This window comes from Mesocricetus auratus, unplaced genomic scaffold (genome assembly GCF_017639785.1).
Source record: "Mesocricetus auratus isolate SY011 unplaced genomic scaffold, BCM_Maur_2.0 Super-Scaffold_100691, whole genome shotgun sequence".
Lineage (NCBI taxonomy): Eukaryota > Metazoa > Chordata > Mammalia > Rodentia > Cricetidae > Mesocricetus > Mesocricetus auratus.
In genome coordinates this window covers 12,533,098-12,556,650 of record NW_024429267.1, presented here as the reverse complement: position 1 = coordinate 12,556,650, position 23,553 = coordinate 12,533,098, and the positions used below count along the sequence as shown (strand labels likewise).

The window sequence follows — 23,553 nt, the reverse complement described above, 5'->3', positions numbered from 1 at the left end:
GTGGCTTAACTTAACTGTTTTAATTTAGCCAAACAGATTAACTAACTGAAAGTGATCACTCTTGGAGACCCAGAACTGTGTTTTCTTACCATCTTCTAGAGTGTTCTGTGTCACATGGTCCGACATCTGGCTAGCTCCCATTGGCATGTACGCCACGATGTAGAAAGTGTAGCTGCTGGCAGGTTCTAGGTCATCGATGATGTAATGAGTTGTGTCATTTCCAAGGACCACCTGATACTCCTCATTATTTAAACCTAGAGCAAAGTATCCATGGTTAAAAATGACAACTACTCAGCCAGGCAATGGCAGCCCACACCTTTAATCCCAGCACTCAGAAGGCAGAGGCAGACAGATCTCTGTGACATGAAGAGCAGCCTGGTCTACAGAGTGAGTTCCAGGACAGCCAGAGCTACACAGAGAAACCCTGTTTCGAAAAACCAAAACAAACAAGACAAATATTCAACATAAAATTGACAAGGCCATTTCCCTCATGGTTATCTCTGTTGCCGTCTAAGTACCTGCACACAAAAACCTTCAGTGCACAGAAAGGTCTTTATTGCCTAAATGTAACCAAGTTCTTTGTCTACAAACTATTGGTTGGAGCGTTTGCTGAAAAGATTCCATCTTCTCTAGGGTCATTTACCATCTAGTCAAAACAGGAGGGGCTGTAAGGAGCAGAGGGCGAGGAGAGCGCCGGCACCACTACAAGCAAATGTCCTCGCTTACACTCGGGCTTTCTGCTGAACATAAACAGAGAGACGGTGGGAGTGCACAGATTCTGCTCTTTACAAAAACAAACTGAACTAAAAATCGGTCTGCAAAGGCTCTCTCTCATTCTGTCCCTAGAGAACACATACATGGACCAACACGGTCTCTCTTATTTTTAATACTGAAAGCGAAATGGAAGAGTGTTCCACAGTGAACGCTCAGTTTTTTTTTTTTAAAGAGGGAAACAAACTCTCAGGGATTCTGAGTAAATCTGCAAGGCAAGGTGCAGAAGGAGATCTGTCTGTGTGGGCTTAATCCCCGTGGCGCAGACCTGGCAAAGGGAGGCACAGTGCCGCCAGCCACCGCGTGCACGACAGTCCACCAGTAGGGCTTGTCAACTCTATCAAACCGTTCCCAGCACTGGCCCCCTTCTCCCTGCCCTGGATTTATAAACAAAACAGAAGGCACATTCCAGCACTGAGTTTTCCCACATTTCTGAATTAACTTCATAGCATTTTAATTAGACAAGATTAGAGGCGTTTCACAACACACCAGCTAATGGCTCGTTAATTAGGAACTGCATAGTACAATTTCTGACCTACTAAACAAAGTCCTTGAGTTCAAATTAAAAGGCCTGTTCTGCTCCTGAATAGAATGCTGAGCACCACGCAGGGGCTCTAATGAAGCCGGCACAATAGTGAACAAGAGTGGGCCCGCCAAAGCCAGCATTCCTCTCGCCTTCCTGAGTCAGCGGAGAGAATGAACACACTCCAGCATGCCCTTACCGGAACATTCTTCTAGCTACCAGGACCCTTGATTTATATTCTAAATACCCTTTTCAAAACACTGCTTCAAAGTGTTAAAAGCAAACAGTGAAGCACCTGTTGGCGCAGACAGCGTGAGGCTAGCACCATTCTTTCAGTGTTCACCCTGGTCCTCCATAACGCAAGCTGCTTAAGCCAGACCAACTGCTCCTGTATAAAACTACATACAGAGAATGGGAATCGCAGAATTTCTGGGTGATGGTGGCACTTCCTTTTAATTCCTGCAATCAGGAAGCAGAGGCAGGCAGATCGCTAGGAGTTCGAGGCCAGCCTAGTCTACAGAGTGAGTTCCAGAAGTTCCTGTCATGGGAAATCCCCCAAAAGAGAGAGAGAGAGAGAGAGAGAGACACACACATAGAGAGACAGAGAGAGAAACACACACACACAGAGACAGAGAGAGACACACACAGACAGAGAAACAGAGAGACACACACAGAGTCAGAGAGACAGAGAGAGAGAGACACACACACAGAGACAGAGAGACAGAGACTTTTCTGTGGGGCTGCTTTGTGGATTACTCATGCTCCTGTCAGTAACTCATCACCCATGTTCTCTAAGTCATCCCAAAAATCTCACTGGTGGAACAGATCTTTGATTTTGCTATTGAGACCTTAGAAGGAGACAAGAGTTGATGTTATATAGTTCCCTTGGGTGAAAATTCTCTTAACCATTGTGTAAGCTGTTACTCATTCTGAAGACAAATATTTTGTTTGCTTTGGTTGAGCTGAGATATGGGATCACGTAGACCATGCCGGCCTCAAATTTGCTATGTTGTGGAGGATGACCTTGAACTTCTGATTTGCCTGCCTCTACCCCCAAGTGTTTGGGTCACGGGCATGAGCCACCACATGGGTTACTGTGGTTCTGGGGATCAAACCCAGGGCCTCATGCATGCCAGGCAAGCACTTCCACCAAGTGAGTCACGTCTCTCACCGCTGGAAACAAACCCATGACAGCCAACAGCGCTGGGTGAAGGCTGTCAAGCCACCTACCTTCCGCTTTCATGTAGTGCACGGAGTAGGCGATGACCTTGTCAGAGTTGTACAGCGGCCTCTCCCAAGCTAGGAGGATGGCGGAGCTCGACATGGTTTCAGCATGAACATTGTATGGAGCGCTGGGCCTATCCTCCGACATGACCACGGTCAGTCTGGCTCGAGACAGAGCAGACCCTTGGCTGTTTTCGGCCATGCACTGATAAAAAGCATCATCTTCAGGGATAATCTGGTTAATCACCAATTTGCTGAGGAAAGAAAAAAATTTATATCCATAAGAAAAAAATTCTTAGGAATAACATTAAAAAGCTATTCTTAAATGTACTCTCACCTTATATGAAAACACACTAAGAACAACCAGTTTTAATTAAAAATAATCTACATTAATTACTTAAAATTACTGATTTATATTCTCAGTCCTCATCAGGATTTATGATAGCCAAATTCTCTTTGCTTTAGTCACTTTTTTTAAAAATGGTGTTTGGTAAGAAAGCATATTACTCCATTCTATGGTCTGTACTTTATTCATACTGCACACATAAAGTTCAGGCCAACAAAAAAATGTAAGGTTTGGTTCAACTAAATGAGAATGTCACAAGAATAAAAATCACGCGCGCACGCGCGCACACACGTTATGGGATATCTGTACACTGTATGAAGGTGTATTGCTGTGATTGTGTGACTGGTGTAATAAAATGCTGAACAGCCAATAGCTAGGCAGGAGAGGATAGACTGAATTTCTAGACAGAGAGAACTCTGGTTAGGTGCAGAGGAAGTATGGAAATGAGGTAATGAACTCATTCCTGGAAGAAAGTAGATTAAAAGCTATGGGTAAGTTTAAGTTATAAGAACCAGTTAGGAAAAAGCCCAAGCTAAGGCCGAGCTTTAACAATGAATAAGTTTCCACGTCATTATTTGTTGGCTGGTGGTCCCAACAAGTACTACTACTACTACTACTACTACTACTACTACTACTACTACTACTACTACACACACATATATATGCATATGTTTATATATATATAATTTTTAAAAATAATTTATTTTATTTCATTTATATTAGTGTTTTGTTTGCATGTATATCTGTGTTAGGGTGTCATGTCCCCTGGATCTGGAAGAGCAGTCAGTGCTCTTAACCACTGAGCCATCTCTCCAGCTCCTATATATATAATTATTTTAGATAGGGTCTCACTAGCTGTTTTGTAATTCAGTATGTAGACCAGGCTGGCCTCAAATTCTGAGAGATCTTCCTGCCTCTGTCTCCCAAATGCTGGGACTAAAGCAAAGTACCACATGACCAGCCAAGTTTCATTCTCAAAGTCACTAAGTTTGAACTCTAGAGGGATTATTAGGAAGTAACTTCCTTCTTACGTTTTTCATTTGACTAGAGAAGGCGCTAAAGCACCAGAGTCCACGTTGCTGTCATGACTTAGCTCGTGGCCTACCAGGCTAGAACTGCCATCTGGGGGACTGCTTGGCATACAATCCATTATCACACATCACTTTTGATCCATGAGTAAAATACCGAAGGACAGACAGCACACTAATGCTATAAACCTCAGTTTCTTACATTTAGTGTTACCTGGCTAGATTACATGGCGGTCTGACGCTACTGTAACCATTTCATGCAAAAACTAACAGAGGGATTGTTTTATTTGAACGTAGCATCGCTTACCTGTTGTACATTTTAATCCTGCCGTTTGAATGTATCCTCCTCCCATTTTTCAACCAAGACATTTTGGGTGAGGGAGTTCCCTCTGCCTGACACACAAACCGTGCAGTGCCAGCTCGTGGTCTTGTTAAACTTTCAGGCCATTCAACGAATGAAGGAGGAGCTGTTTTAAAAGGAAAAAAAATATGTTCCATAGCTTCAACAGGAATGACAAGGAAGAATGAAAGACGATACAAATGTGAGGCGAGCCCCATGTGTAAAGATGTCTGGGAGTCACTCCTACAGCCAGCCAGGTTGTGATGGTAGCTTTCCTTGTCAACTTGACACAGCCTAGAAGCATCTGGGAACTAAGTCTTGGGGAGGGACTGTCTACATTGGGTGGTCCTGTGGGCGTGTCTGTGGAGGGCTGTCTCACTGATCTGGGAAGACACAGTCCAGTGTAGGCGGCACCATTCCCTAGGCAGGGACTTCTGACCTGCATAGAGTGGGGGAAATCAAGGTAAACACAAGCAGACAAGCAGGCCTGCGCCCATTTCACTCTCCTCCTGACTCTGACTGGGATGTGACTAGCTATCAGACGCTCCTTTGACTTCCCCACGACGACGACGACGGACTGGAAGTAACTACAAGTTAAAATCCACCCTTATTTTATCACAGCAATAGAAAGAGAGCAAGGACAGCGCTTCTCTCCAATGCTCAACGCCTGCTTTCCTCCACTGAAACCACCCGTGAACACGATGACAATACCCACAACCCGTCTTAGCCACGCCCAATGAGAGGACACTTGTGAACACAGTCATCAGGAGATTGAGTTTAGATCACTAACTGTGCAGACATGGGGGTTGCTGACAAGGAGAAGGGAAGCTTCAGTGAGAAGGCACATGGAAGCTATGCACACAAACATGGTGACTTCACAACATGATTCTAGAGATGTATTTTAACACAGGCCTGTTGGGGAAGTCCTGTGTATATGTCAATAAAGCACTGTTGGCCAATAGGGAAGCAAGATAAGTGGGACTAGGAGTCCAGGAGGACTCTGGGTAGGAGAAACACAGGGAGTCAAGATGTAACCGCCATAGGGGTAAGAAGCCTGGAAACTTTTCTCCAGTAAGAGAAATACTTAGATTAACAATTATGGGGTAAATACTTAAGTCAGAGATAGCCAGTAAGAAACAAGCAAGGCCAACAGCTTCATAATTAATACAGCGTCTTGTGTGTTATTTGACGACTACAACATGGCAGAGCCCAGGCGACTGGTTGGGGAAAAAAAAATCAAAGCAGCAGACAAGAAAAAGGCTTCTCTCTACACAGGCCCACCCCTCCAAAACTCACTGCTGGCTTTAACGATACTTATCAACCTCCCCATCACTGCTGCCAAACATGGAGTCAAAAGACAGTTAAGGACGGCTTGAGGATGCCTCAGTGATTAAGAGCACTTATTGCTCTTACTGAGAACCCAAGTTCTTTCCCAGAACCCACATTGGACAGCTCACAACTTCCTGTAACTCCAGCTCTAGGGACTATGGTGCCCTCTTCTGGCATCTTTGGGCACTGCACACACATACATATACCTATACATACACATACTTAAAAACAAAACCTTAAAAAAGAAAACCATGAAAGAAATTAAAATGACAAATGTTGAAATATGAGCTCCTGATTATAGAAAGAATGCATACCTAATACAGTTAAAGTTGCCATAGCAACTGTGAAGTTGCGAGTGCCAGGGGTTGTGGCCCGACAAACATACACTCCAGTATGCTGCAGCTTGACATCTGATATTATGAGGTTGCCATTTCCAAGTACCCGAGTATTGAAGACATCAATGGACTTGTGATCTATTTCAGAGAGAGAACATAGAAGGTGAAACAACACACTTCATCCCAAATTATGCCAAGTGATCACTATAGGTGAAATCAATCATTACAAAGTAGCAATTTCTCCAGAGCTTTCCTTACATTGCAAACCTAAAAAGAAGTCATTCAGATGTTAACAGCCAAATGTGTTTTATCTAAAAACACACACATTTTTTTTATCAGTTGCACTAAAAGAATATATTTCAAGGGAAGGACTCCCTTGCCTCCCACCCCAGTAAGGAGGACCACTTACCAAGCCGGCTCCAGGAAATGATGGGTTTGGGACAGCCTGTGGCCATGCACTCTAGCACAGCTGTCTGATGCAGCGACACAGTTACATTCTGTGGACCGGCTATGATGGTCGGCAGGTAGAAGGGCCTCGACTCATTAGCTTTAGGCAGGAAAAGAACAGATTACATAAATCACAAGAAACATTGAAACATCAGTTCTTACCCATTTCTTTCATTTATCCTTTCATCTTTTTGAGACGGGATCTCATGTAGCCTAGGCTAGCCTCCAGTTCCCTGTGTACTCAAGGATGACCTGCAACTCCTGGTGTGTACTCTGTGAGAGGTGGGTGCCCCCCCACCCAGTTTACCTTTGCTTCCCATTCATTTCCCTCCATCTCGCAGTCCCTTCCTGCCTTCCTTCCTCTGTGAGTGTGTGTGTGTGTGTGAGTGTGAGTGTGTGTGTGTGGTGTGTGGTATGGTGTGTTTGGGTGGGATGTGTATGCACAGGTACAGAGGCAGAGGAGGACCTCGGGTACCTGTTTTATCACTCTGCCCTTTATTCCTGTAAAGCAGGGTCTCTCACTGAACCTGGGGTTAGGCCAGCAGCCACCAGGCTACCATGGTCTTCCTGTCTCTAGTCCTGTACTGGGGTTACAGGCACACAGCTTTCATGTGGGTGCAGGAACTCGGGGTCTCATATTTGTACAAGTGTTCTTATGAAGCCGTCTCCCCAGTCCCTCATTTTTTCTTCATTTCTTTTTCTTCTTTTTTTTTTTTTTTTTTTTTGGTTTTTACAAGACAGGGTTTCTCTGTAATGTTTCGGGGCTATCGGTCCAGCCCGGCCTCAAACTCACAGAGATCCGCCTGCCTCTGCCTCCCGAGTGCTGGGATTAAAGGCGTGCGCCACCACCGCCCAGCTTCATTTCTTTTTCTTAAATAAGATTTTTTTAAGTGCTACTGAATTCTAACTGTTTTTTGTTTGTTTTTGTTTTTGCTTTTTGTTTCTTTTGAGACAGGGTTTCTGTGTATTGCTTTGGAGCCTGTTCTGGAACTCGCTCTGTAGACCAGGCTGGGCTCGAAGTCACAGAGATCCCCTGCCTCTGCCTCCCCAGTACTGGGATTAAAGGCATGTATCACCAACGCCAGGCGAGGTCTAACTCTTGTGATATATATTTCACCCATCTGATGTTTAACTTAATGGTTTTTAGAACTTTCAGTTAAGTAGCTATTACAATTAATTCTGGAATATTTTCATTATTCCCCCGTTGTGTAGTAATTTCCCCACAGATTGAAACATTCCATCCTGCAGAGAAGCTCATTACCACAGAAAGAACTCAAAATAGTAGCTTAGGAAGTCCCTGAAACTGACCAGACTCACTCTGCCACCTCAACCCAAGAGTATAAACAGTGAAGACTACAGAGAGTCACTCTCAGAGAAGCCGAGATACAAAGGAGACAAGCCCAGCAAATGGTAGAAGCAGATCAGGAAGCTGCCTGGAAAACACAGTTAGTGAGTCCCTTGGAAAGGCCATTCTCTAATCTGTTGAGTTACCTGCAGGCTGAGTGCACTCCAGGTTCCCAGCTTTGTGAGCTGTCACTCATGCTGGGGTGGGCTTTGGTGATGCAGCTGACTTATTTCTGCTCCCCTAAGTAACCCCTCACCCATATTCCTGTAAGTAACCCCAATAAACCTCATTGGTTCACCCAGTTAGACTTTGGTGGTATCTATACTTTGGTCTGTATTGAAATCCCTAACTGGGGTGCATGTGTCTCCCCAGGAAAAGTCTGTTACATGACACCCCCAAAATTCATATCCACTAGCAGTTAGTTCTTAAACTGAAGAATATTATATTAGAAATAAACATCTTTATTGGCAATAGACATTGCCTTTTTGTTCCTGTCTGCATTTTATGCTTTTAAAAACAATAAATGAAAAAAATTATAGCACAATCGTTCAACGTTTCTCAAGGAGGTTGATGCAGAAAACACATTTGCTTGGGAAAGATTTGCTTAGTAAAAGGCTATGTTCTAAATAGATTGCAGTCCAGGCACGGTGGCACACACCTGTAAACCCAGCCCTGGGGGAGGCAGAAGTCAAGGGGTTACAAGATCAAGGACAGGATGGGGCACAGAGAATGTTTCTGTCTGAAAACACCAAACCTAAAGCAACCCTATTACAATAGATTAAATGCCACCAAAATTCTGACGGACAGAATGCTACCACAGTCAGGAGGAAAGCAGATGGGACAACCAAACATCTCACAAAGCCCTTAAGAATGGAACCTGGGCCCGGCGGTGGTGGAGCATGCCTTTAATCCCAGCACTTGGGAGCAGAGGCAGGGGATCTCTGTGAGTTCGAGACCAAGCCTGGTCTACCGAGTGAGTTCCAGGACAGCCTCCAAAACAATACAGAGAAACCCTGTCTAGAAAAAAACCAAAAAAATAAATAAATAAATAAGAATGGAACCTGGAATGACGGTCAGGGAGGCCTCCATGCTCTTCCGCTTATGAGCTGTAGTCGACGCAACACAGCGGTAATTCCCAGCATCCTCCGGGCCAACATCATAGATCTGAAGCACTCCTGAGGGCAGGGCCGTCACCCTGTTGAGACAAGAAATGTAACTGAACTTTCTGTGTTCTACTACACATACCTGCTGACAGTAATTAACACATTCAACCCTTTTAACCACTGTAGAAACAATCCTGTAAAGACCTTTAAACATATTAGCCTCAGCTGGGGTGTAGCAGAGATCCAGCCTGGCACCCTGGAGGCCCTGGGTATGATTCCCAATCCTGAAAAACAACACCAGTGAAAACATAGCCTGACTCTATTATTTCTCTTTGGGTCATGACAGGTCTCTGAGATGTGAATAACTCTGCAGTACATAGTTTGTAAAATCTATTGCTCTCATGTTACAAACAGGGTCTTGTTAACATTCTTGTGTCGATTTAGCTGATAATGGCTCAGACGTTTGCATGATTTATTCTCAAAATCCTGACTTTTTTTTAAACGCCACTAAGAGCTATCTATTCTGCACAACCCAGTTTCTAAAACAGGGTCACAACCCCACATAAAGTCACAAAACCTGAATGCAGGGCAGTCATAAAAAATTGGCAAGAGTAGACGGTATCTATATGTGCAACAACTCAATTTGGGGTAAAATACGCAACGGAGCTGAGCTGTTTCTGGTGAGCTGGCCCGTGCTGTAGCATGTGATTCCCACTTCACGCTGTGGATACCGTCACACCACACACTGTGGACACTGTCACACACACACTGTGGATACTGTCACACACACACTGTGGATACTGTCACACACACACTGTGGATACTGTCACACACACACTGTGGACACTGTCACACCACACACTGTGGACACTGTCACACACACACTGTGGATACTGTCACACACACAGTCACACCACACATGTGGACACCGTCACACCACACACTGTGGACACTGTCACACACACACTGTGGATACTGTCACACACACACTGTCACACACACACTGTGGACACTGTCACACCACACACTGTCATCACACCACACACTGTCACACACACACTGTCATCACACCACACACTGTCACACCATACACTGTCACACACAACACTGTCACACCACACACTGTCACACACACACTGTCATCACACCACACACTGTCACACCACACAGTCACACACACACTGTCACACCACACACTGTCACACACACACTGTCACACCACACACTGTCACACCACACACTGTGGACACTATCACACCACACAATGTGGACACTGTCACACACACACTGTGGACACTGTCGTCACACCATACAGCACCAACGAATGCTGTCGGAAAAGCTCAGATTCAAGACACAAAGTTTTCTGCCCTTAATGAAACATAATTGCCTTATTATGGAAAATAAATACTTTCAGTAATTTGACAGCATATAAGTATCAAGTTAGTATATCTTTGGATTTGCACAGTGCTAGGGTTTCCCTGTCCTGGAACTATCTCTTGTAGACCTGGGCTGGTCTTGAACTCAAGTGCTGGGATTAAAGGCATGGGCCACCACCGCCCAGCTTTAGGACGCTTACTCTTAATATTAGTGTTGTTGAGTTGCTGACTGAAGTCCAATAAAACATACTCAGTGTTTTGCAGCTCATCAGTTTTGTCTGGTTTTTTTTTTTTAGAGTATGAGCGTTTTGTCTGCCCACATGTCTGTGCACCACTAACGTGCAGTGCCAGAAGACGCCAGAAGGGGTGTAGGACCCCTGGAACTGGAGTTACAGACAGTTGTGAGCTACCATGTGGATGCTGGCAACTGAACCCTCTGGAAGAGCAGTCAGTGTTCTTAACCACAGACCCATCTCTCCAGCTCCATTATATTTCTCAATACTAAGAATACTGCTTCAGATAAATACACTGTGCAAAATAGCAGAAGTATATTCAGGGCCACCTCAGAAATTGTTACATTCTATCTTAATCCAAAGCCAAAGTTCAGTTCACATTTTTGTTTTGCCTCATTTTTTTCATTTTCGCTTGTTTGTTTTTGTTATTTAATTGGGGGTGGGTTTTTGTTTGTTTGTTTGTTTTCAGACAGGATTTCTCTGTGTAGCCCTGGCTGTCCTAGAACTCACTCTGAAGACCAGGCTGGCCTTCAACTCACAGAGATCCACTTGCTTCTGCCTCCTAAGTGCTGGAATTAAAGACATGCAGACTAGCCAGGGATATACAAAGAAACCCTGTCTCAAAAAACAAAAACAAATACAAAGGAACACAAAAATGGTTTAAGATATACTTTTGTTTGTTTGGTTGGTTTTTTGGTTTTTGTTTTGAGACAGGGTTTCCCTGTATAGCCCTGACTGTCCTAGAACTCACTCTGTAGACCAGGCAGGCCTTGAACTCAGAGATCCATCTCCCTCTGCCTCCTGAGTGCTGGGATTAAAGGCACGCATCACCACCACCCAACCTAAATTTTTTCCTTTTTTTTAAAGATTTATTTATTTATTATGTGTACAGTGTTCTATATGCATGTATCCCTGCGGACCAGAAGAGGGCACCAGATCTCATTACAGATGGTTGTGAGCTATCACATGGTTGTTGGTAATTGAACTCAGGACCTCTGGAAGAGCAGCCAGTGCTCTTAACCTCTGAGTCACTAAAATATTCTTGAATTAGAGTTTTTCTTTTTGTTCACCAAAACACTTCAAACATTTTACCACCTCAGCGTTCTTTCATTTTAGTAAATGATTTTTGTATACTTCAGAGCAGAGCAGGAATCAATTTTTTTAAAATGTTCATTTTGTGTGTATTACATGTCCGCAATGCTGGGAGGAGATCAGGAGAAGTACCGACTCCCCTGAAACTAGAGTTACAGGGAGTTGTGAGCTTCAGTGTGGGTGCTGGCCACTGAACCTGTAACCTCTGCAAAAGCAGCAAATGCTTTAACCACTGATCTATCTCTCCAGTCCCCATGATGGGACTCTTAATCCAAGTTTGAAATGTCTAGAAAAATCAATTATTGCCACACCAAATGAAAAGTAATTCCATCGTGTTTACCCGTCAGAAGCTTCGTATGAAGTCTCCATCATTAGGTGCCACATTCAAATAAACATGCTACATTTACCTGTCCATGTTGATAGGCATAGCTGTCCTGTTAAACTCCCATGTTATGACTGCAGGGGGGTTTGATGAAATCTTGCAAGAAAATCTAGCCACTCCCCCTTCGTGGACTTCAGTAGAAACTGGATGGACTTCAAACGCGGAAATAGCTGTGACAAAATTGGACAAATTTAGAATAAGCACATAGCAGCACATTCAGAAATAGCACTATGTAGATCTGAACTCCTGCTCAGGTCAATGTAATTTAAGTCATTCAAAGATGATTTCATGAATAATTTGAAAAGGGGGGGCACAACTTGGGGAGTCTTTCCTAGAGTTTAAAACTCTAAACATAGTCTTAGGAAACTATCCTCTAAAGAGAAATAATTTTAAAGAAAAATAATTATTCAAAACAGTTACACACAGTACAAGCCAATTCTACCGAGATCTGAGGGAAGGGGAAATGAAACGAATTAGGGCTGGAGAGATGGCTCAGAAGTTAAGTGCAAGTATTGCTCTTGCAGAGGACCCGAGTTTGATTCCCAGAACCCACACCAGGCAGCTTATGACTGCTTGTAACTCTAGCTATAGCATGAGTGTGCACACACACACAATTAAAAATAAAATATTTTCTCAGCTACAATAAAGATAAACTATCCAGGTAAAAACTATGTCTGTGAGCTGGCTCTTGAAGAATCCACTGTGTAATTTGAGGCAATCGAGGCGACACAGCACAAAGCTCAGAGGGAGAGCATGGCGCTCGCAGGATGAGGAAACTGGACAATAACACGGGACATTTCAGATTTGCCCACAATGCCTCGGGATGAACTGAAAAGAGGCATCTCGAAAGTCTGGTGGGCTAGGGCTGGAGACCCGCAGACCCAGGGTACCACACAACAGCCGGCTCCTGAGGGATGGCTCGGGTGGAGGCGGGATAGGTAACTGAGTGGGGAACAGAAGGCCTCGGAGAAGCAAAAGGCCGTTTTCCGGCTCATGCATCTCCAAAGTGGAGATAAATCTTGAAGTGTTGATGTTTCCAGAGCCCATTCCTCTTCCCTGTACTAAGCAGGCAGCCACAGGGCCACCCCAGTGTCCACAGTCCCTACTGTTGAAGGAGACCAGACATCGGGAAGAACAGAGAGTCCCTTCCCCAGTGTCTACAGTCCTGAGTGAAGGAGACCAGACATCAGGCGGAGCCAAGTGTCCCTCCCCTCAGAAAAGCCTTCCAAGGCACAAAGACAGAGACCTAAGCATAGTTTAACTCCCTTCCTGAGCATCCAGTTAAAAATGCTCTCACAGTTTATCGGCAGAGACAGAAACTGAAAGAAAATTATGAAAAAGTGGAGGACAGACTGATTCTCCATTAGATCGGAAAGGGCAGAAGGTCACAAAAGGCTGCCAAATTCTGCCTTGGGTTCAGCTTTAGTTTTCTGTAGACAGATTACTGACCTTTAAAGGGTTATAGCAGTCAAAATATTCCCAGAGGGATTTACTTTCAAACCACTGAAGAGAGGTAAAGTCATACTTGTCTGTGTCAGTAACAAGTATTTCCATTCAGACTGAGGATGTCAGTAGATCTCAGAGGATAAACCATTTTCAAAATACTCATCATTGGCCTTTCTAGTTTGCTTTTCTCTCGAGTGTAGAAGTTTTCTAAAAACTACAAGCTGGGAAGTACTGCCAACAGACCCAATCAATGCAGAAGCATTGATTATTGTTTTATGGTTGTGTAAAGGGATTTACACAACCATAAAACAATACCAGGACTGGAGAGATGGAGCACTGGCTGCTCTTCCAGAGGACCTGGGTTCAATTCCCAGCACCCACATGACAGCTCACACCTGTCTGTAACTCTAGTTCCAGAGCTTCCAACACCCTCACACAGACATACGCGGGTAAACATGATGCACATAAAATAAAAATAAATTAAAAAAGAAAACATAGCTCCATTTCTTATTAATGTAAGTAACACATTGATATAATTATTTCCAAAAGGTAAAAGTGAATGAAATGAATATTATTTTAATAGCTTATTTATTTTTATTTTATGTGCATTGATGTTTTGTCTGTGTGAGGTTGCCAGATCTTGGAACTGGAGTTACAGACAGCTATGAGCTGCCATGTGGGTGCTGGGAATTGAACTCTGGCCCTCTGGAACCATCTCTCCAGCCCTGGAATGAATATTATTTTTGGTTATGTTCTTACAAAACTTTTATTTCTGTGTATATGTGTACTTGCCCACATGTACTTGTCTGCGCTCCATATACATGCAGTAGCCTGGTAGGCCTGAAGAGGGCATCAGTTCTCCTCAAGCTGGAGTTACAGACGGTTGATATGGGCATTGGAAGCTCAACGTCTTTAATTCCAGCACCCGGGAGGCAGAAGCAGGTAGATGTTTGTGAGTTCAAGGTCAGCCTGGTCTACACAGTGAGGTCCAGGCCCGCTATGGCTACACATGTAAGACAGACAAAACAACAAAACAAACAAACAAACAAAACCCAAAACAAAACCAACTGGTTGTTTGAAAGAAAAGGAAGTGGTACTATTTGGAGGTATGACCTTGTTAGAATAGGTGTGGTCTTGTTGGAGGCAGTGTGTCACTGTGGAGGTGGGCTCTGAGGTCTCATATATGCTCAAGTCGTACCCAGTGTCTCTGACTACTTCCTGTTGCCTACAGTCAAGATGCAGAACACTCAACCACTACCCCAGCACCGCATCTGCCTGCACACCACCATGCGGCACCATGGTAATAATGGACTGAACCTCCAGAAATGTAAGCCACCACAATTGGTCCTTTGTAAACGTTACCATAGTCATGGCGTCTCATTACAGCAATAGAAACCCTAAAGACAGAGGTCGTGTGACATTGAAGTTTTTGGGTCCCTCAAAAGTTTTAAGAGTATAAGAAATGATGCTAAAAGTGAGAGAGAGTGTTGCAGTAGTGGAGCACGCCTTTAATTCCAGCACTCGGGAGGCAGAGGCAGGCAGATCTCTGTAAGTTCAAGGCCAGCATGGTCTACAAAGCTACACAGAGAAACCCTATCTCAAAAAGCAAAACATAAGGAAAAGAACTCATTATTTATTTTGTGTGTACTGGGGGAGGGCACGCACACATGTGCTACAGAATGATTATGACGATCACAGGGAAACTAGTGGGAGCTGGTTTTCTCCTTCTACGGTGTGGGTTCCAGGAATCAAACTCGGGTTTCTAAGGCTTGGCAGCAAGCACCTTTCTCACCGGCCCAACTTTTCAGTTTGATGGCTTCTGTAGTTACTTTCTTTTTTTTTTTTTTTTTTTCCTTTTTGATTTTTCGAGACAGGGTTTCTCTGTGGCTTTGGAAGCTGTCCTGGAGCTCACTTTGTAGACCAGCCCGGCCTCTGCCTCCCGAGTACTGGGATTAAAGGCGTGCGCCACCAACGCCAGGCTTGTAGTTACTTTCTAGGACACTTCTCTACAAACACGTTAATTCTAGATTGACCTTAGACCTCCACTGCTATTCATCTACTAAACACCTAGAAGGCTAAGTCTTCCTGGGAAAGAAGACTGGGAGATGGCTGGTAAGGTGTTTGCATGTATCCTTCTACAGTAAAAGGATGTAATGGTTATACAGTCAACAGGCTAGCTCTGGGAGGTGGGAAATACAATTTGGTATCAATTACGTCAAAACCAAGCTCTATTTAAACTGTCACTTTTAAATTATATAAAGGCATATTTAACAGCTCTGGGCACTGAAGCCACGTCTCTAAGAAAAAAAAAAATGTCACCACTGACTGAGCCATGACCCAGTCTATAAGACTTTCATTAATTGCTATGGTTTGGATATAAAATGCCCCCTCCCACCAAAAAAATGCATCTCTGCTCTTAAAAATAGTCTGTAAAATTAGGATGCAAAGGAGCCAATTTCTGTGAATCCCACATTAACATCAACTCTGCTGTTCACACGACCACATGACTCATCTATGCAGTGTCAAGACATGTGGATCAGCTCTGTATTGTACAACAGCAGTCTAGATTAACTGACTCCTAACTGGAAAAATATTTTAATCCTATTCATTTCAGAAAACTTTTAGATGAAAGTGATCCCTCCTAAGTTTACCGATTCATTCAATAAATATTTATCTGGTGTCTGGTGCACTCTAGGTGGCCATAATTCAGTGAACGACAGAGCTAGGAGGGCTCCATTCAGGAGCCTAAGAGTAGAAAGAGGTATTTAACTAAATTGCTGTGTGAGGTGGTAGCTCAAACTGCAGAAAGTGCGGGAAGGTAGTATATAGAACGCTACAATACAGGTCTCAAGCCTTTTATCACATAATAGCTTAACATACGTTTTGTTGCTAGTCCTGTGCTGTGAGTTTATTTAATTCCCACAGCTGTGTCACCAAAATATTTAGTGGAAGAAACTGAGGTACGGGAAACGAAGCATCTGACTGAAGGGATTCAAGCTGTTGAGAGGTGGGCACTGAGGTCTGAAGCCTGGTGGCAGTTACCGAGACTGAAATCTCTGGTAAGCCTGGACATTCAAAGTTGTTGTTGTTGTTGTTGTTTAATTTAAATTAGAAACAAGCTCCACATATCAATCCCAGATCCCTCTCCCTCCCCTCCTCCCCCACTCCCCCCACCAGACTCCCCAGCCCCCCCACCCAATCCCCACTCTGTTGCCCAGGAAAAGTGAGGCCCTCCATGGAGGATCCCCAGAGTCTGTCATTTCGTTCAGGACAAGGCCTAGGCCCTCCCCCAAGAGTCCAGGCTGAGAGAGCCTCCCTCACTGTGGGATGGAAAACCAAAGTCCATTTGTGTGCCAAGGATAAATACTGATCTACAGCCCAAGGCCCCATAGATTACCTAGACCTCCTCACTGACACCCACATTCAGAGGGTCTGGATCAGTCCCATGCTGACCTCTCAGCCATCAGTCTGGGGTCCAAGAGCTCCCCCTTGTTCAGGTCAGCTGTTTCTGTGGGTTAAACCATCCCAGTCTTGACCCCTTTACTCATCAGTCCTCCCTCTCTGTCACTGGGTTCCAGGAGTTAGGTTGACATCCAAGTTTTTAGGGAAGACATGAACAGAGTCCCTACCTCAGAGCAGCTCTACTCAGAACAAGCCAAACTACACTGGCTTCTTTTTTTTTTTTTTCCCCAAACATGAAAGTGCGTCTACTGCCACAGGCTTCAAGAAACACCGTTTTCTTCCCTTTTGGTGTGCATGAATGATGTGTGCATGTGTGTGCAGTGTCACGCTTGGGTAGAGGTCAGAAGAGGGCTGGGTGTTGGTTGGCACCTTCACTGTGTGGTCTCTTTGTTGTTTGTGGATGGAAAGAGCTGCCCTATGAAGTGAACCTCCAAGCACTGCCCCGTTTCTGCCACCCCTCCCGAGAGAGGAGTCAGAGGTGGACCTCTACACCCAGCTTTCTGGGGGCTCTGGGGACTCGAACTCAGATCCTTATGCTTGTGTAGCGAGTACTTTATCCTCTGTACCATTATTCCAGACCCTAGCCACTTCCAGGAATCCCATTTCCACCTCCAATGATTGGAATTCCAGGAAGGTTGCTGCCCTTACCCTAAAATGCCTTGGGTTTCTGAGGATCTGAACTCTGGTCTTTTATGCCTGCATGGTAAGCACGTTAATCACTGAGACGGCTCATTGCCATCTCCTGATTATTATTTTCCTAATGAGGTATTAAGCTCAGTAAGTGAATGCTGGGGTGGGTGCTGGGGCCTTCTAAGATGTGGTTGTGGAATCTTTTCCCTGCCCACATTTGCTGCTCTTCCTTTAAGTGCCCTCTCGAAATCTCAGTTCACTTCCTGATGTGGACTTTGTTTCTTCAGGAAAAGTTCGCCTTTACAAGCCTCCAGTCTCCATGTGAAACCTGACCTCCTCCACAGTCAGAGCCAAACAAGCCAGGGGCAGCACACGGAGCCCTTCAAGAAGTGCTGTTAAGAGGCCAGAACTCTATAAAACAGCCCGGACACAAGAACCCCCCAAACATGCGCTGTCCTCAAAAACAACCTTGCAAACACAATAAATGTAAGTGCCTATTTGATTTGTGATTTCCTCTTCTTCCTCGGCCCACTTAATCATTTTCTATGATTTATAGCTGGGCTGTAAACACTGCTCAGATTAAAAAAAAAGAAACAAACAAATGGTCCCCAAACTTTTACTGGATCAAAAAGCAGCATATAAGTGATTCTATCTATACCAGAAATGATGTACCAATAGTTAAGTAGATGTAGCAACATTAACTTACATATTAAGTCAGTAGGACATTCATGCATCCAAAAAGCTAGGCTTGGTGGTACACTCCTTTAATCCCAGCATTCAGGAGGCAGAGGCTGGTAGAGTCTCTATGAATTACAGGCCAGTCAAGGACAAAAAAACAACAAACAAAACAAATGAAAAAGCCAGAATAAATAATATATATTGCTTTTTTAAAAAATGAAAAAATATATAGGTACATTATTTGTATTGATAGCTCATTTGTTAACTTAAAACAGCTTTATCGGCTCTTCTCAGTATAAGAAAATGTTACTTTTATAAGCTGCCAATAAAATGTGCATATATAATGGGTTCTTATACTAACATCAGTCGAAATGTTGATGCACTGTTTAAACAGCCTGTCCTAGCACTGCAAGTCAGCACTGAGCTCCAGGTCCAGCACTGCAGGTCGGCACTGGGTTCCAGGTCCAGCACTGCAGGTCAGCACTGGGTTCCGGGTCCAGCACTGCAGGTCAGCACTGGGTTCCAGGTCTGGGCACTGCAGGCCAGCACTGGGTTCCAGGTCTGGGCACTGCAGGCCAGCACTGGGTTCCAGGTCCGGGCACTGCAGGCCAGCACTGGGTTCCAGGTCCGGGCACTGCAGGCCAGCACTGGGTTCCGGGTCCGGGCACTGCAGGCCAGCACTGGGTTCCGGGTCCGGGCACTGCAGGCCAGCACTGGGTTCCGGGTCCAGGCACTGCAGGCCAGCACTGGGTTCCAGGTCCGGGCACTGCAGGCCAGCACTGGGTTCTAGGATTTTTACTGAGTTTTATAGTTATTAAATTCAAGTTTACTTCTATGTCACTGGTGTGTAGACTTTACTAACCAAAACACAGCAATACCTGTGTCTCATATCTCACTTCCTGCTAAGACCTGTACTCAGAGACAGACTGTCAGTCACAGACATGCAGGCATCATTTAATCATAGCATGAAGGTATCAACAAGTGTAAACCAACCAAAGAATAAGTTTCAAACTTATTATAGCTTTAAAACTGGACAAGATGGGGAAGGAGAGTTGGCTCAGTGGTTAAGAGCACACACTGCTCTTGCAGAGGACCTGAGTTTGATTCCCATCACACAGGTAGGACAGCTCACACCATCTGTAAATCCAGTCCTGGGGGAATCCTACAGGAACAGCCTATGGCCTCCACAGAAACCAGCACTCAAGTGCACATACACACACACACACACACACACACACACACACACACACACACATATACACACACACACACGTATGCTAATTAAAATAAAAATTTTTTCTAACTTCTTAACTTATTTAGGTCCTGGCATCTTTTACCAAGATTATAAATTTTTCTAGTTCAGATAACGTATCTTCCTTAGCTATCTGTTGCTAGGAATAAGCAGAATCAGACAAAGGCTTCCTGAATTAACTCGCTGCACTACATCACCACGACTCTTAAACTCAGGGAATTCTCCCCACTTCTCCCTGAGAAGAATACAGCTTGGACACATCCTAGCCCACAACACTGAGCAAATCCCTCTGTCCTATTAAGGTCAGGTTCTTAAAGGGGTTATAATGTGGTGTCATAGAATACAATATTTACTTCATAGAGATTACTATTATATTGTAGCCATTTAAAAAAATAAACAAAACCAAAAACCCAAGCTGGAGAAATGGCTCACTGGATACAGGCGCTTGCTAGCAAGCCTGATAACCTGCACTGGGTCTCTGGAATCCATACAGTAGACGTATTCCCTCAAGAAGTATTCCATACAGCATTCCCTCAAGAAGTATTCCATACAGCATTCCCTCAAGCTATCCTCTAAAAGCCACACATATACCAGGTCCCATGTGCTTCCCCAGCACACAAAATAAATGTTAAATATTTTTAAAAGAACTCTTAATCCTCAGCACATTCTAAATACATAAGGATACATAAGAAATGGATGTGGGCAGGCTCTCTGGGGCCTCCGCTGGCATGTTCCCACCTTCCCACTTCCTGGCGCCCTTCCAATGCATACTCCACAAAAGAACAAGTGTCATTGTTCCAACATCTGTCTCCTAAAATTGCAAAGAGCCAAAGAACAAGGTATGGCAGTGATTTCAATGGGCCGAAAGTCAAAGTGAGTTAAATACAACAACTGCCCACCGTCCAAAGTCTGCTCGAAGGAGCCAGCTCACAATTCATGGTGACAGCCCGGGTGCTTAGCGGGCATGAGAAAAGATGACTTAGAGTCGGTACATGTTTTTTACACTGAATACTTTCAGCACCATGACTTCATGTGTGTGAGTTCTAGCACAGGCAGAGGAATGTTAGGATCTGTACTTGAACTCATGTACAACAGAGCATACTGAGACAGTAGATGGATACTTGAGATAAAGGGGCAGGCTATGGTCACCAGTCTGAAGGACTCTGGACCAACACAGAGCAGAGGACTCTTCCTCAGGGGACCAGAGTAAAGAAAGTACACAGATATATGGAGAGGACTCACCAGGTCCCACCCTCCCTGCTGCACTGATGAATTCTGGGGGAGGGGCAGTCTTGTCTTCAGTTGTGAGCCCAGTAGGTTCCTAGGATAGCTCCAAACCCATTAAACTCAGTGGGTCACAGAACAAAATAAAATGACATGGAAGTGGGAAGATTTCTGGGGGAAGGTTGACAGGAGTGGGGAGGGGGGACAGGAGTGGGGAGGGGGGGACAGGAGAGGGTGAGGGTGACAGTAAGCACATGTAGTATAAAGTATAAACATACGAAACTGCCGAAGAATAAGCTTAATGAAAGTTATAAAACAATATACGGTAGCTATAAAAATCTCAGAGAGGGTGCTGGGGAAACATTCCAGTGGGCAAAGTACTTGCTATACAAGTCTTCAGACCTGCTTTTTGATCCCCAGCACCCATGTTAAAAAGCTAGGCATGGCTACCTGCACAGAGCTGTAACCATAATGTTAGCAGGTAAAGAAGACAGAAGGTTCTGGAGGCCTGCTGGTCAGCCAGTCTAAACAAAATAGTCAGTTCTAGGTTCAGTGTGAGATCCTGTCTCAACAAATAAGGTGGAAGATATTTGAAGTCAAGCTCTGGCCTTTAAACACACTGGCATCTACACACACACACATACACACACACACCACACACAGAGACACACACATGCGCGCGTGCGCGCACGCAAACATGCATTTATACCACATACACCAGAAAACCCACACAAAACTGAAGCCCAAAGAGTTTTACTGTATATTAATTAAAAGTAAATCTCAAAAGGTTCTTGTCCTTTTTATGAAATAGATTTGTTTATTTTTTAAACGCTTTAAAATTCTCTGACGTTTTATTTATTGTTATGTGTATAAGTATTTGCTTGAATGTATGTATGTGCACCGTGTGTGTAGTACCTACTGAGGCCAGAAGAGGACACTGGATCCCCCTGGGAGTGGACTTAAAAGTTGTAAACTTCTATGTGGGTGCTGGGAATTGAACTCAGGTCATCTAGAAGAGCAGCCAGTTCTCTTAACCACTGCAACATGTCTCTAATCCCTCACCATAGTTTTTAAGGACAAAAGTCATATAGTAAGCAGGATAACAAAACAGAGATTTTATTTTGTCTTTGGTTGTTTTGTTATGGTTTGGTTTTTGGTTTTTCGAGACAGGCTTTCTCTGTGGCTTTGGAGGCTGTCCTGGAACTAGCTCTTGTAGACCAGGCTGGTCTCAAACTCACAGAGATCCGCCTGCCTCTGCCTCCCGAGTGCTGGGATTAAAGGTGTGCACCACCACCGCCCAGCTTTGTCTTTGTTTTGAGACAAAGTCTCACTCTGTAGCCCTGGTTGGTCTGGAATTTGCTCTGTAGACCAGGATGGTCTTGAATTCACAGATCCACCTGCATCTTCCCCCTAAATTCTAGAATGAAAGGTGTGTACTACCACCTTTTATTTTAAAGCTGACTCCTGGGCCAGCAAGATAACTCAGTTAGTAAAAGTGCTTGTGTTCAAGACTGATGACCTGAGTTCAATCTCTGGGAATCACATGGTAGAAGGAGAAAAGGGACTTCAAGTTGTCCTCTGACCTACACATACAACATACACAAGAATACATGGATGGATGATGGATGGGTGGGTGGGTGGGTGGATGGGTGAATAGATGGTGGGTGGGTAAATATAAAAGCTGAGTCCTGAAGACCACCCTCCCCTCTTTTATGAAATTATCCTCATTCCCGATGTAAAACTAGAGATACCTCTCACATCCCCCAAGATCATGGAAGCCCTCCTTTGCTTCTCTGTTTTATCAACTTAGAACACAGATACTAATAGCACTCTAAAGATATGTGACAAACACACAAAACACACCCTAGGATATATTTTCTTTCAGTCCTATATCCACATTATATATTGATCTACTGATCAGTCAATCTATCAATCCATTCATCTACCCTGTATCTTTAGATATGGAAATATAGAAAGAATCTACATAGAGATATATCTACAGATTACATACGAGAAGTAGCATAATGTACACATAATAATTATCTGGAGGAGTATAAAATGCCAAAATTAAAACTGTCTCTGTAATAACACACAAATAGCATCCATTCAACAAAATTTATCTTGTCTGCTAGAAATGCATTTATGTTTCTGAGGGAAAAAGTCAGAGTTTCAGTCTTTACTTCTGGAGACAGATAAAGGGCAGCCGCACTGCTGAGAAGCTAGGAGTTGTGCCACATAGTGTCAGCACACCTGAAGTCTCGACCCTCTGCAGCCCTCCGTGAGACACACTGTAGGTGGCAGTTCTGGTGAAGCCATTTTTAGAGGTTGTCAACCCAGAGCTTCCTGCAGACTAAAGTCAGCCGCTGGAATTCTAAGCCAAGCTCCAGTCTCTTATTCTCAACCTGACTCAGGTTCCACCAGGCCATACTTAACATTGTTGAAAATTTGGCTCACCAAATAGGCTGACTGTCCACCACCAAGCCCCAGAAACCTACCCTTCTCTCCTCCCTAGCACCAGGATTACAAGTGTATACCACCACATCCCGCTGTTCATGTAGGTTCTGGGGGTCTACAGACTGAGACATGGGCCATAAAAACTCTGCTACAGGATTTTGGAAATCACATTTGACCAAGACTACTAAACAGTCAAGCATTCCTGGCATCTCTCCTCAGTTGAAGTGCAGTGTCCTCAACTGGCACATGGCTGCATTCACCCTAAAGAGATCACCAGAAACTAGGGGAGAGCTGGAAGCAGCTCCTCAGACCAAGAGGAGCACCAGAGGTAGAGTTGGAAATCTGACTATGTGTGAGGAAGCCTGCCTTGATTAAAATGTAAGGAAGGATTTGAGGACAAGACAAACCACACAACTCAGTAAAACAAGGAGGAGAAAGGGACCTGTGGGACAACTCAGTGCACAAAAATCACCTGCTCAAAAGTCAGAAGGCCTCAGTTCCATCCCTGAAACCCATGTAAAGAGGGGAGGAGA

General features: G+C 44.3%; 1 protein-coding gene across 1 annotated transcript in view; it reads right to left on the bottom strand.

The window, feature by feature from the left end:
• The window catches only part of Prtg (protogenin), a 100,870-nt gene that overhangs the window by 54,546 nt on the left and 22,771 nt on the right, over positions 1 to 23,553 (bottom strand). The window contains exons 3-9 of the mRNA XM_040740161.1: positions 11,900 to 12,044; positions 8,750 to 8,883; positions 6,306 to 6,443; positions 5,876 to 6,034; positions 4,200 to 4,359; positions 2,525 to 2,772; positions 90 to 254 (exon numbers count right to left, since the gene is read on the bottom strand). Of these exons, the coding sequence (XP_040596095.1) occupies positions 90 to 254; positions 2,525 to 2,772; positions 4,200 to 4,359; positions 5,876 to 6,034; positions 6,306 to 6,443; positions 8,750 to 8,883; positions 11,900 to 12,044 (1,149 nt within the window). The remainder of the gene's footprint in view (positions 1 to 89; positions 255 to 2,524; positions 2,773 to 4,199; positions 4,360 to 5,875; positions 6,035 to 6,305; positions 6,444 to 8,749; positions 8,884 to 11,899; positions 12,045 to 23,553) is intronic.